Source organism: Mercurialis annua, linkage group LG6, assembly GCF_937616625.2.
Source record: "Mercurialis annua linkage group LG6, ddMerAnnu1.2, whole genome shotgun sequence".
Classification (NCBI taxonomy): Eukaryota; Viridiplantae; Streptophyta; class Magnoliopsida; order Malpighiales; family Euphorbiaceae; genus Mercurialis; species Mercurialis annua.
The window spans coordinates 10,046,444-10,061,987 of record NC_065575.1 but is presented as its reverse complement, the minus strand read 5'-3'; the positions used below and the strand labels follow the sequence as shown (position 1 = coordinate 10,061,987).

Below are 15,544 nucleotides of genomic sequence, written 5' to 3'. Positions count from 1 at the left end.
CTAAACAACTAAGAAAAGTTGACCATCTAAACAACTAAAAAAAGTTGACAATATAAGTAGGAAAGTTGAAAATCTAAATAACTAAGAAAAGTTGACAATCTAAACAATCTAAACAACTAAGAAAAGTTGACCATCTAAACAACTAAAAAAAGTTGACAATCTACATATATGCATATTTTATTGAAAGGGTTACCCTAATGTTTTTAATCCCCCCAAACACAAACAGTCTACTATTTCTACATTAGATTTTTTTTTTACAGCATTAACTCAAGGGTGGGGATTTTTGCACCGGACTATTACAAAAATAGGGATTGTTTTTTTTTTATTCATAAAAATACCGAGTTGACTTGACATATTTATAAAAATATCAAAAAATAAAAAATATTTATAATTATACCAAAAAATAAAAAAATTACAAAAATACCGAGCTGACTTGGCATATTTATAAAAATATGGTACTTCTAAAGATTCAATTTCAGTTCCAACACATATTTGTTGTCTTTTATGTGCAAGTTATTTAATTTTATATCAATAGGAGGCATGATTATTGATTTCTCATATTTTTCCCATAAACTGTCATAATTGCAGTAATTGTCATGATTATTACTATTTTGACCTATAGAGACATGTTAAGGTGTTTTTAATTGTTTTTATATAATTGATAATATTCGAATTCTGGCAATTTAATTACGCGTTTAAAACGTTTTCGCATGTTTTCAAACAAAATTTGAAACTCGATTTGGTCCCGAGTGTAGTGGCGCCGTTGCTGGTTAATTTGGCGGCAGCTGGTGCTTCTGACGTCGTGTTTTTCTTTCCCAGCTCCTCCCATATCTTCTAAACCGCTTCTAAATCTTTATTTACTGAGTTTCATGGTTGTGATACGTTTATATAGATTGTGAACGTTTTAGTCCTGGAGATGCGTTTTCGGCTAAAGCTAATTTAATCACGTACGGAAATTGAAAATTAAATTTTTAAAATATAATTATTTATTGAGTATCTTTTATCCGAAAATGAATTTTAATATTGGAGCATACCAAGATTCAGAAATTCTTAACTTGGAGTTTTTGAGTTATTGTCCGAAATGTTATCAACTTTTAAAAGTCCCCACGTATGTCATAATTCATAGTTTAGTACCTCTTATTTGAAAATCAAACGATTTGTTACCTCGGGTTTAATTTTACAAACACTTATAACCTTCTGTTAAATATAGATACCAAATCGTTCACGAAATTAAATGCGAGTTACCAAATCGTTTGAAAATAAGGTACCAAATTATTAACATAATTGAAAGTGATGTACCAAATCATTAATATAATTGAAAGTGAGATAACAAATCGTTGAAATTGAATACTAATTATTAATGAAATTAACAGAAGTCCCTAATTGTTGACGGAATTGAAAATAAAATCAAATCCTTTGATTTTGAAACAAGAGGTATAAACTGTGAATTATGATAAATGTGAGGCGCTTTAGAGTAATTTACTCTAAAAATAGACACATGTTTCTAGGGGTGAGCAAAAGCCGAGTCGAACCAAAAAACCGAGTCGAACCGAACCGAAAACACCAAACCGAATAGAAAAGTGGTTAATATGGAGTGATTTGGTTTAATATTTATAAAAATCACGGTTTTCGGTTGTGGTTTGGTTTTATGGTTCGGTCACCGAACCGAACCGAAAAAACCGAAATAAAATAAAGGGTTATTTTGTCATTTTTATAAGCCACTATATATACTCTTTTATGTGCCAAAACCCTAACATTCAACTTAACATCACCGCCGCACACCTCAACCTCACCCAAACTTACATTTTCTCCTCCCTTTACTCTAATTTTCTTTCCTCCTCCATCTTTCCTTATCTCCACCTCACTCAACTCTCCCGTGGCTTCTGTATATTTGAGATATTGGAAGAGAGTGAAGTCCAAGCAATAATGAGACGCTGACGATGACGATGAGTGAAGATCGGAGCAGAGTGGAAACCGTTCATGTGCCGCCGGAAGTGATTAGTTGCTAATTTATGCTCAGATTTTTTGAGTTTTTTTGTCGAAATTCTTATTTCTTCTTGAGTATTGGACATATTTTAGTTTATGCCTTTTGAATTTGTAATAGAGAATTTAATTTGAATTATTATTGATTTTGTGTTTTTTATTTCAGATTTGGATTTTTAATTCTGCTTTGAATTTTTGTGTGAAATTTTATGCTTTGAAAATTTCGGTTAAACGACTCGGTTCGGTCGGTTAAAACCGAAATTTCGGTGTACCGAACCGAAAAAACCGTTCACCGAAGTAGGTGGTTTGGTTTTCATTTATTAGGGGTGGTTTGGTTCGGTTTTGACAAATCGCACTCCAAACCGAACCGAACCGAACCGTGCACACCCCTACATGTTTCAATGGATTGAAATCGAATATATTTAAATAATTAAAATAACATCTTTAAAATAAAATTGTACTTGAATGGGAATTTGTTTTGCTCATTTTCTCAAAGTACAAGAATTAAATCACAAAAACATAGTATTACAAAGAAGAAAACTGATGAATCCTTGCACTATAAAACCCCACAAAAACCCACAAAATACAAAACTTGAATGTCCTAAAGAAGCTTCAACAACAAGTAATGAATAATTCTGATCAAAATTACCTTCACCAATTTTAGCATTTAACTCTTCATGGGAAATTTTTGTTTCTTGAAAACAAGTTCTTACCCCAAATGGAAAATAACTTGATGATGACTTGTAACAAAGATTTGGATTGTTCCAAGCTCCAAATCTTCTTCCCAATCTTGAATAAAAAATTTCTGAAAATTCAAGAATTCCTGTAAAATTATTTCCATTTAGGTATAAAGCATAAATATTAGGCATATTTTCAATTCTTGAAGGGACACTACCTGAAAGTTTATTGTCATTAAGTCCCAAAAATCTTAATTTTTTCATTTCTGCCACAGAATCAGGAACTATGCCTATTAGCCCCGTATTAGAAAGGTCCAAAATTTCCAAATTTTGCAAATTTTTCCATTCAATTCCCGTTAAATCACTTCCTAAATTAGGGTTATTTGACATCACCAATTCTTTCAGAGATCCCATTTCTTGAAATGACTGAATTAATCCACCTGAAAAATTATTACCTCTCAAGTCAAATAATGTAACATTTTTTAATTTTCCAATCTCCTTGGGTATTTTACCTTCTAACTTATTGTTACTCAAATCAAGCTTCAATAATGAAGTCAACCCTCCAATAGTCAACGGTAAAGACCCGGATAGAAAATTCATACTTGAATCGAATATTAATAGCTCAGACAATCCTCCGATACTCGTCGGAATCCGGCCAGTGAAATTGTTTCTAGTAAGCACAAGCCGCTTCAAATTGACTAAATTGCCCAACTCCATCGGTAACGTGCCGGTTAGTCCATTTTCTTGCAGCACAAGTGATTGAAGATTTTTAAGGTATCCTATAGACAATGGAATAGTCCCAATAAGGCCAGGATTTGACCTAAATTCTAAAGATTCCAAGGAGTTGGAAAGTTTTTCCCAATTTGAAGTGGGGATTATTGTAGGGTTATTATGGGAAAAGAAGCAATTGAAAAATGATAGAGATTTGAGGTGCTTGAGATTGAATAAATGATGAGTGAATTTTGCATTATGTGCACAATTTAGAGAGTTGTCTAATACTGGTCCAATGTTGATTGTGCTCACATACCATAAGCCATTGAATAAATCACAAGAAACCCCCTGCGTATTTTTGGTTCATATCAGAATTTATTAAATATTCACATGTGAATAAATATAAACAAATATTAACATTTAATTAATTACACTAAAAGAAACATAAAAAAAGTAATTGAAGTTTTGTATTATTCATAACGATCCAATTGTGTTTTTAAACACTTTCTTTTGATTCTTGGAGCATAAACCAAGTCTATACTCTATAGTACACAATTATACTATTTTCATAAAAACATTTATCGAAATTTAGTTTCTTACATTTTAGTTGCTCAACATTTTTTTTAAATAACACGAGGTTATCCGATCATTTCATACTAAATTTTACTTATATGACAATCCGTGTGCCAAGTAACATATATAATCTCCTTACTAATTTGTCGAGCTACCAAAATATAATAAATTGAATATCTTTCGCTAAAAGTAGTATAATTAGATAACCATTGCAACCAAAGTTTATTTTCTTGTTCTTAGTGTCACATTATGGAAACAAATCAGCTGTAAAGAGGCAAAGAAGTATAAAAAGAAAAAAGAAAATCTAGAGAACTTGGGAAATATTCATGAATTTAGCAATCAAGATTAATATTATAATCATTTAAAAATGATTTAAAGAGAGTTGAAACCTGAATTGGAGTCCATCCACAAGGGTCTGGATAAAGATCTGAACCATTCCATGAATCTCCAACAAACCCTTGAATTGCAGAATACAACATTTCTTGTTCTTCCTTTTCCATTGGTGAAATCAATGATGAATCTATAATTTCCCCTCTACACATCACAAACCACCCAACAGACAACAAAACCACATAAATCAGAACAAGAACGTTACATTTTCTTGTTATTGCACCCTTCATTGTCCCCAATTCAAGAACACAAAAAATAACTAAAATTATAAGTAAAACCAAATAGTTTAGTTTGTTTTAAGGAAGCAAAGAGTAGTATAGAGAAAAGGAAAGGTGCATGGATTGGGAGAGAACATGAAAAGCAAACAATAAAACATGTTTAAGTATTAATTGGGATTCAGCAAATTAAAGCAAAAGCAGGAAAGCTCACTACCACATAAGTCACTTTCAGCAACACTAGCATAGCAACACTATCAATACTGTTGCAATAGTGCATATAAGGCAACAGAAAGGTTACAGTTAAAAACCGTTGCATACAAATTAATAAAATTCATAAATTTACAACATAAGGCAACATATATAGAAAACGGTTGCACTACCTTAAGAAAATGCAACAGTTTGACTGAATCTAGCAACACTATTAAACTGTTGCATTTTATTATCTCATACCAAATTATATTTTAATTATATTATAAGTCTTAATAAACAGTAAATCAAACATTAAATTGTAATCAAAGTCATTCATTTGGATCATTTTTTATATTCTAATTTATGTTTTCATTTTTAAAAAATCAAATATTAAGTTGCAATCAAAGTCGCCATAATGTCATAAGATTTGGTCTGTATAATTTTTATAACTTGGTGTTATAAATTGTATAAAAAGAAAAATAGAAGTTCAAGACCATGGATGAAAATTACCGTCAAAATCCCACAAGTTTAACTTCACACTTAACTGGACCCATATAAATATAAAGCGTCAAGCCGTTTTAGTTCAGATATCAAGTAAATTAAACATCGAGTCGAGCACTTCATTCTCTGCATTCATTTTTTGACTTCTACATTCAGTTTCTCTTCTCCATCGATTTAAGGTAGTTTCTCTTCACCATTTTCGTTTGCTCTCTTCACCACCTTCATTTTTGATTGCTCTCAATTTTATTTTCATTACAGATAATTTGAATATCTCTTCAATGTCTTCACATGCTAAGTAAGTATAATTTCAATTATATTTTGTATATATGTTAGGGTTTTTGCTTTAATTTCTAGGTAAAATCAGCTCCGATTGTAGTTAGGGTTTATTTTTGATTGTTTTGTATATATGTTAGGATTTATTTTTGATTGTTTTGTTAGGATTTATGTTTTGATTGTTTTATTAGGTAAGTTCAAATCAACTGAAGATAGATTGTTTAAATTTTAATGGATTTATATTATGTCAGTTAAGTGTTTTCTTTAGAGTTCTTGGTTTTAAGAGAGTATTCATTATTCTTGGAGATTTTTAGTCATCTTTTAAATTTTAATGGATTCATGTGCTTTTCTTATACACATGTCTTTTGAGATGGTTTTCATACTGTATAGTTGTTGAATGTGTCAGCCATACAATTTAGATTAAGTTAGAAGATCTTGTAGAAATAGATATTAATTAATCTAGAACTAAACAAAATAATTGAATTTTAACTAGACAGGTTAGGAATGCTATTTTTTCTAATTCATTATACTGCTCTCCTTCATTACTACTTGTGTAAGATTGAGATTATTGAATTGAAAGTTTTGTTGGAGGCAAAATTGTGCATGCATATGCTTACTTCGAGCCATTCATTTTTTTTTAATTATTCTGTTATGACTTTTATGCCTTTGGTCTGAATCTTAAAATACATGCTCATGACCTACTTTCAAAATTAGTTGTAGCCTTTAGGATTTTAACTTATTTTCCTGTTTAAGAGTTCAAGCTCGAGCTCAGTAGATTAATTTAAAATTGAGCTCGACTCGGCCATCTATATTAATATATAAATATGCATCGAGTTCAGTGGATTATTTATGTTTGTTTAAGTAATAGAGGACATACAGTAGCTGCTATCGCTGATTGTATGCATAATCTCCTTTTTTTTTTATGTTGCAGCATTGTATGCATAATATCCATTGCTTCTGCTAATTTTCATCTAGTAAAATTCTTATACTCTTACTCGGTGTTCACGTTTTCGATCTGTCTTCTTCACATCGATTAAGGTGCCGCTCGCATTTCTAATATTTGCTATATTATACTAGATTTCTGTTTCTGCCGATGCTTTTGCCAACAAACTACTTCTCATTTTTACTTTGGATTTTCAATATTTTTTTGACAGTAATCTTGCGCATGATAAGCTTTGGATATGATTATTGTTGGGCTTCAAGATTCTCAGTTTGATCAGAAGGTAATGTTATCAGCTAACTAGCCACTCTATGCATTTTTACAGTCTATCAACCCTATAAACAATTATGCGTAAAGACCATATAGTTTGTTTGAGATAGGAAACTACATGCAATTTTCTGGCTAGTCTTCTAGAGTTTAAATTACGGTTATATCTAAGTGTTGACTATTGATTTCCTTAGTTTTTACTGCCAAATATGTCAAGTCATTTGTACTTATCTTTAGGGGAAGTTATCAAACTTATACTTCTTGCAATTAGAAAGGCCTTAGAAGAATTACACAGTACGAGATGTTTCTTGGTATTTACTGTTCTTTTAAGTTTTTTTTAATGTTTTTATTCTCGTATGCAATGGAAATTAGTATTCTGTATCACTCATTTGTATCTCTATTTGCCATTTGTTGATTTTTTACAGCCATTGGGATTTAGCAATGCAGTCTGCAGAACTGTGAGTTGTAATAAGGAGCTGGCTGGGAATAAAAGGTTGTTTCAAAGTGTTAGCTCAAGTGAATCCGATGGAGAAGGAACCAAGTAAAAAATCAGATTCTAAAAGTGTTCAGTTTTGAATGACAGACCCTCTAGGCAAGTTCTTGTTCTTTGCACATTTATGTTATTATGATTTGTTTGCATATTATGAATATATTTGTTTGTGATTTTGTAGGTTTTTATGAAGACGCTCAAATTGTTAATGGGATTTTGTAGGTTTTGGTGATGTATTTACGTCATGATGTAATAGACTGATTATATTTTGAACATTTGTATCATGATGTAATAGATGGATTATATTTTGCATAATTTTGTGATGTATTGGTACAGATATCCTTTGGAATCCACCTTACTATTTGAACAAAATATTTTGTATGAGTTTGCACTATTTTTATGTAATAAATGAATATTTTATGTTTCTCATTATTGTGAATATCTATCTATAGTTAATTATTTATGGTATTGCATAAAGGATAATACAAAGTGTTGCCTAAAAATGCATTACAAAACTGTTGCGTAACAAAAAATATTTTAAACTGTTACAATAGATATCAAAAATTGTTGCTTAAACTGTGAGTCAAACCATTGCAATTAATATATATAAGTGTTGCATAAATACTATATTACCCGTTGCCTTATAAAAAAGACTGTTGCCTAAACTGTATTATTCAACTGTTACATAAGATGTTTAAAACAGCTACCTTTGCTATAAATTGCAACGGTTTTATTTCTATTGCTATAGATTAAAAAATTAGTTGCAATAGCTATTAAAACCTATTGCAGCGGCCGCAAATGTAGCTGATTTAAAACCGTTGCAATAGACTTTTTGCAACGGTTTTCATACATTAAGCAACAGTTATCCACTGTTGCTGAAAGTGACTTATGTGGTAGTGGCTAGAGAGCTAATTAGAACAACACATGCAGGCCTTAACAAGAACAAATTAAAGGGCTACTGTGAACACTTCTCGAGGTGTAAAAGAGGGTACATTATGACAATAATGGCAGTAACAATAATAAGATTGAACTGTGTTTGTAGGAGAGAGGATAAAAAGTTGGTCTAGAAGGGTAGGATTTTAATTAATGTGCATAGTAATTAGTTCAAGGACCGATTGTATAATTTTTGTATACCATTGATGATACTAGGGTCGTGTTATTGAACCTCTTTTTATACTAGGGTTCAAATAATAGCACAACCTAATGTTCTTTATCCCTAGGAATAAAAGTTTAGACTCTCAATTTGAGTCATTTGACAACTTGAGATTATATCCAAATTTCTATTAATTCAAAGTTATGGAATTATCTTTTACTATCTCGACCAATTAAGTAAATCTACATAAGCAATCCACGTCACATTCTGATATAATTGTCCCGATTTATAAATATAGCAGATCAGACTGTCTAATTTTTTTAAAAAGATTATTTGTCAAAACAGTTAAAGTTGTAAATATATAAAATTATTTTGTCAATAAAGTATACACTTTAGCTAGCTAAAAAAATTTCCTGTTTAAATATTCAAATTCTGAATTTTAAGATTTTTTCTAATTATATAAGAAAATACACAATTCTTGCCAAAGGCAATTACATTTCAATTTTAGAATAAATTTTACATATCTATAGATCAATATTTAAAAAAAATAGAGAAATTTACAATTATGTTTCTGAAATAATGTCAAAATTATTATTTTTTCCTGAATCTTAAAAACTAACTAATTATAACTGAAATCTCTTTAATATTAGTAGTTAGGTGGTTTTAGTCAAATAGAACTAACTCATTAGAACAAAACGACAAAAGTTCTAAAAACTAGGGTAAAGATAATAATTTTGACCTAATTTCTGTACATTGAGTAATTTTTTCTTAAAACTACGAATTCATTTAGATTTCGACTAATTAATTCAAAATTGAATCAAATAAATATGTTTGAATGCTCTATGCAAAAGCTATTGAAAATTAAAAAGAAATCCATAATAAAGCAATTTCAAAATACTAAATTGAGAATCGACAATAAGGGATAGTAGATATAGTTAAGGTTTTTTTTGGGGAATTGAAATAATGGTTGGATTGGAAAAGCTAGGATTGAAGAAAATTAAGTGACACTTCATAAGATTATGCATGGAAAGGGACCATATAGTAATAGAGCACACATATACATGCATGGTCCATGCAATGCAAAGAGTTGAAATTAAGCTAGTTCTACATTTACTGTGTTTTCTACTACTATCTTTAACTGCAGACTTTGTATGAAAAAACTGTAACCTGTCCATAAATATTTTTTGGATGGTTTCTCTCAGTTAGTATTACAATATCTAATGAAAGTTTTTATTTTTGATTTGTTTTTGTTTGTTTCCCCAAATTGTGACCAGATTTTGTATTGTCTGTGGACTGTGCTTCTTTTTCTTGAACTGGTTTTTTGTTGTTTTCAGTTCTTGAAATTAGATTTCTTAAATTCATATGAACCATTTACAATTATTAATGGAGATGTAGTAATGCAGCTAGCCTACAACTGACAATATATATAGCTTAGATTATACTCACATGCAATGCAAACTGATTCATCCATCTCATTTACTGCTAATTATCCTTTTCTTTTAGGCTTAATCTCCTAAAACGTACCAGCTTTTTTCGGAAATTGTTAATTCTAACCAAAATATTCAAGATATTAATTTAGCAAATTTTCGATAAATATATTTTAACCAATCACTCTTTGTTTTTCAAAAAAATATCAGAACTTTTCGATTTAGTTATAATCATTTTTTTAAATAGAAAAGATTCTATTAAATCTAATCAGAAGCTATTACATTTATGGGAAATTCAATCACCACCACTACTAGAAAACAAGCATTTAGCGATAGCATTTTCCATCACTAAATGCCTCAATATTGTCGCTAATCACGTTAGCGACGGAAAAAAATTGTTGCTAAAAATCTCGTCGTTAAACAGTCAGCGACGAAAAAAATCATCGCTAAATTAGCGACGGCGATAAATTGATTAGCGACTGAAGAGATATTGATTTTTTAAAATTTATGATCACTAACGACGGATTTTTTTTAATTTTTTTATATTTTTTAAAATATTTTTAATTAAATCGTAAAAAATATTTATTTTAACTATTATTCAATCCATCGATCACCCGATAAGTAATCCACTTGAGATTTTCGCAAATTACCCGGTAAATCGCCATCCTCCCATTACTCTCACTTAAAACTCTTCAACATTAAAATTCCCCACACTTAATTCCATTTTTACCCACTCAAGTTTTTGATATATATCTATGTATATTATATTTAAATATAACTAAAAAGAACAAATATTTACTCCCGAATTTTTAAATAATTATTATTTATTAAATAATGTAACTATTTAAATTATTGTTTTTTCAAATATTTTTTATATAAAATTGTTTTTTATTATTAATTTATTTTAATTTATTTTTTTCCCTTGCAAATTTAGCGTCGAATTTCGAAATCCGTCTATAAATTACCGTGGAATCGCATGGTCCGTTGCTAAATTAGGACTCGCCGATAGCGACATATTCTTAAATTCTTCACTAAATTCCTCCCAAAAAAGCGCTTATTGGCGCCTGATTCCCGCTCAATTTAGTGATGGAATCCGTCACTATTCCGTCGCTAAAGAAAAAATTAGTGACAGAATCATTGCTTGTCGCTAAATTTTGTCATTAAAGTGCTTTTTTCTAGTAGTGCACTTCTTATGACCTGTAATGAAACTGGTGTATTTCTCTAATACATACGTCGCCTGATTCGCAGATCATCTCACGAAAAAAAAACTAATAATATCAAACCGCTTTGTCAATTGGACACAGCCCTAAACCAACATCCGACTCCAAAAGCTCGGATTCCTAATTTTTAAAATCACCTCTATAGCATCACACTCCATAATAATTTTATCTATGTCCTTTAACCTGCTGAGGACCTCCCTTATCCCTATAATTTCAGCCAATCGAGGGGAGTAGTTAGCAGATAAACTACTGTGGCGAGCTTGGACAAGATTATCCAAACAATCACAAACCACAATCCATATCCCGATCATCGATCTGCCAAAAAAGACAGCGACATTCGTGTTAACTTTCAGCCATCCTAGAGAAGGAGCTTTCTAGCGAATCAACCCATCACTCCGCTAACCACTACATTTTAGAGGTTTATAGAATCCGAGTTTGCCACTTTCCATGATGAGAATTAACGATAATCAGAAGCAACAATAACAGCTGCTTCCGTTGGCTTATCATTCCAGGCCACCCCATTTCGCCCAAGCCAGATATTCCAACACACAAATGTAGCGATGAACTTCTTATCCTCATCTAGACGTAAAAGCCAGTCACCACACTAAAGTTGAATATCTGCAAACCGGCTTCCATGAAGCTCCAGACTCGATAATTTCCAGCAATCCCCAGCCTTCGAACAAACACAAAATAAATTGAAAGCAGTCTCCTTTCCCGACTGGAAAACCATGCAAGTCTCATTAATAAAAAAAACTCAACGTTCAGACAAAGCATCTACTGTAGGAAGGTAACACAGGCGCCAAAGGAAACTCTGAATATGGAAAGGAGCTTTAACACTCCAAATCCTCCCCCAAAGCTCGTTTCAATATAGCTCCAACTGACCCATTTTTAATCTATAAAAACTTTATAGTAGATATGCCTTTCGGATCAAGCTTCCACCACCACCTATCATCCACGTCTCGATTACTCACTAGAACCTTTTAAATATGCTTCGCATTGTTACCTTCAACGACATCCCTAACCAAACCTTCATCCCACTCTGTCCCATCAACTACCAACAATTGATTCATCGTAGCACTGGATAGATAATGAGGTTCGACAGACTTTTCAAGACCAAAATCAGACTCCAACAACCGAGGAGAACTCCAAATCTTCGTATTTTTGCCATTACCAATCTGAATTCTAGCACCCACCTTCATGCTCTCTTGAGCCTCAAAAATACTTTGCCACACATAACTTGGATTCGAACCTAACATTGCCTCAAGAAACGACTAATTAGGAAAATATTTCTCTTTGAATAAACAAATCATCAAATTATTAGTCACACTAGTAAGCCTCCAAACTTGTCTTACAAGCATAACTATATTAAATTCCCTAACTTTCTTGAAACTCAACCCCCCATGTTTTTTCGGGATGCATAACTTCTCTCATCTTGACCAATTTATACCTTCCCTCTTTGTTTGATCTCTACCTCACCAAAATTGTTCATCATTCGCTCAAACTCCTCACAAAGAATATGTAGAATAAGGAACACATTCATCACATAATTAGGCATAGCTTGTGCGAAGGACTTGATAAGAATTTCCTTTACGCCACGGGATAAAAACTTTGAGTTCCAACCTTTGATCTTACTCCACATTCTATCCTTAACATACCAAAAAATATGTTTCTTATTTCTCCCTACAAGTGCAGGCAAACCCAAATAACTACTTTGACTATCCATTTGGGCAACAAACATCACTCCACAAATACTCAACCTCTCATCCTCTGCCACATTACAACTAAACAAAATATTTAATTTATGGGCATTAACACTCTTACCTGACATCAGTTCATACCTGTCTAAAACCTCCTTCACAACACCCATTTTCCTCCAAAATCGTCTACAAAAAAAAGATGGCTAATAGAAGGAGCTCCATGACAATAACAGCCCCGTGAAGTCTCTCTAAACGTTCCATTTGGCTTAACAACAGACTCAGTCCCTCAGTGCAAATAATAAACAAGTATGGCAACAAAGGATCGCCTTACCGTAACCCCCTACTAGGCACTATGGGGGTCATATCGAAGCAATCGCCTACACTCGTATATCTTACCGATGAGATACATTCCAAAATAAAATTCACCCATCGACTATTACACCCTAAATAAGCATCATATGCTTTACAAAACTCCACCTCACAGTATCGTAAGCCTTGCTCATGTCTATCTTTAAAGCCGACATGGCATTTTTACTTCTCCGCTTTCACCTTAGGTAGTGTTTAATCTCGTAGGCAATGAGAAACTTATTTGTAATGAGTATTTTCCACAAAAGCGCTATGGTTCTAGAAAAATGACTAACATTATCAACTTCTTCATCCGATTAGCCAAGACTTTTGAGATAATGTTATACACCACGTTATAAAGTGAGATTATGCCTCAAATCTGTTACCGACTCCGACAATTTTTTTTAGATATTAAAACAATCACGGTATCATTCATGCCTTCTCTTAAGCATCCAGACCCAAAGAACTCCCTACAAGTTCTAACTACATCACCTCTCACCAAGCTCAAGTAATTCTTGAAAAAGATGGATTAAACCCAATTATAATCGTTTCATAGTTTACATTTTAATTTTGATAAGTTTTTTAAAATGAAAAAGATTTTTTTTGGCTAGAAATAAAAATATTATAAAAAACTTGGTATTTAAAAAATAATTAGCTAAAATTAAAACGTAATTTTTAAAAGTTTTGGTAATTATAAAAAAACAAATTAAAAATTTTATTTAAAATTGATCTCACCCAAAAAAAAATTAAGGTGTTATACCTAAATTTTATTAGATCAAGATCCTCTTATAATAAAAATTACTTATCATATTTAATCAGTCTTTATTCTTCAATACAAAATTAATGGTGTATACTAATTTAGGCTAATAGTCTTAAAAACTAGCGACATTTAATTTTTTCAAATAGCACTCCGACCATTCAAAACGGTCAATTTTATCTTATTTTTTATTTTTGTTTTTCAATTGCATCTTAAAACATCAAATTGAACTCTTTTTATTTTTATAATATTTAAAATAAATACATCATATCTATCAAAAGTTCTAAATATTCTTTGATATTATAAATTACACAAAAACTCATCTTCTTCACAAAATAAAAATAATAATAATAAATATTAAAAAATTTACTATTAATTAATTAAATAAAATGATTCTAATCTCGTCGCCGCCTCCCTTGAACCCGTCGCTGCCATTGGGCTCGTCTTCCCCATGGAAGATGAACAGATCTCGTCTTCCATGGAACACGGTTTTGATCCGGAGGTGGCAGCATATGAGAGGGGTGACGGGTCCAAAGGCGGGAAGTGGCGTATTCGGTTAACTTGTCGGTTTTAAAATTTATTTAATTTTTAATAAAAATTAGCTAACTATATATTTAATTAAATATTTACTTAAGATTTATTTGAATATTTTGAAAGACAAAAAACTTGTTTGAATTTGTCCGAGAAAATAAAGTATGATATGCCGTTAAATTTAGTTGCTTTTAATATTTTCATCCTTACAGATGTGATGTTATAGCGAACCATTCTAAACGTCTTCTTAATCTTTCTAATCCTATTAAATTTAGTTTACGAAAGTTCTCGGTCTGTTTTTAATAATCACTATCCCACGCCTCCTTTCCCCTCTAATTTCTCCTTGTTTCATTAATTGTAGATCAACCGAAGAGGATTCATTACTATGGATGAATGGAAATAAGAGTTTATGTTATCTCAAGTTGTTATTAATGTATGAATTGATGGTCATTAGAATATGACTTGTATATAAAGGTTCTACTATACTAAAAAGAGTTTTTAGTATTAATCCTATTTAATCAAAAATTAAAATTAAAGGATGAGAACATATGATCGAGAGTTTAGTATTTGACTATCCGAGACACTAGTTGAGATTGAGATCTTATAATGAAAGGATCTGAGTGTATGCTAATCATAAACATTAGTTTATCGGAATGCCTTTTTATTCATTTCTATTCGAATAGTCATGATATATGTTATGTTAGACATCACTCACGAGTTATGCAAGTTAATAATTTATATAGATTTTAACAGTATTGGGTTTTAATTTTTGCATATAGTTTTATAGAGACTATACAATCCAACAAATTAGCCCTACATTTTAAAGGTGGATTAGTTTGATTTTTCAGACTTACATCTGCAATCCCTTTGAATTTTTAAGTGTTATTCGCGACAATTACAATTTAATCTCTTATCTGCCGTTATGCGCGACTAGTCTTTTAGATTTCTTAAAATGGATCAATTCGTCGTCTGAATATTTTTTTTGAAAGTCATCATTAGACATTCAGTTTTTTTATCACTTTTCTTGTTGTCCAAAAAAGAAGTGTTCACAATAATATGAATATAATATAAAACAATTTTTGAAAAAAAAATAAAAAAATAAGAAAATATACAGACGAGATATAAACTCTTCAGTTGTATTTGAATTCTACAATTCAACCTCTTTTTGTTATAAAAAGACGAGACATGTAAAAATAAAAATTAAGAATTATTATCTAATAAAAATTAATTTTTTTATGAATAATAAAACTTTAATTAATTTG

The 15,544-nt window shown here is 31.0% G+C and overlaps 1 protein-coding gene and 1 long non-coding RNA gene across 2 annotated transcripts; one reads left to right on the top strand and one right to left on the bottom strand.

Annotated features, from left to right (window-relative positions):
- Positions 1-2,426: 2,426 nt before the first annotated feature.
- LOC126688148 (piriformospora indica-insensitive protein 2-like) lies at positions 2,427-4,740 on the bottom strand. Its single transcript, XM_050382749.2, has 2 exons — positions 4,334-4,740; positions 2,427-3,719 (listed from the first exon to the last, which is right to left on the bottom strand). Exons 1-2 carry the CDS (start codon positions 4,562-4,564, stop codon positions 2,493-2,495), a joined length of 1,458 nt encoding a protein of 485 aa, XP_050238706.1. The 5' UTR covers positions 4,565-4,740; the 3' UTR covers positions 2,427-2,492.
- A 1,497-nt stretch (positions 4,741-6,237) lies between these two features.
- On the top strand, positions 6,238-7,591 carry LOC126685865 (uncharacterized). Its single transcript, XR_007643745.2, has 3 exons — positions 6,238-6,553; positions 6,670-6,738; positions 7,148-7,591. It is a non-coding gene; the product is annotated as an uncharacterized LOC126685865 (long non-coding RNA).
- Positions 7,592-15,544: the final 7,953 nt, after the last annotated feature.

Excerpts from the sequence above, each read along its gene's own strand:
- LOC126688148 (XM_050382749.2), bottom strand. The coding sequence starts at position 4,564 with ATGAAGGGTGCAATAACAAGAAAATGTAACGTTCTTGTTCTGATTTAT. Across the intron at positions 3,720-4,333 it reads GTGGATGGACTCCAATTCAG|GGGGTTTCTTGTGATTTATT; the intron begins GTTTCAACTCTC and ends AAAAATACGCAG.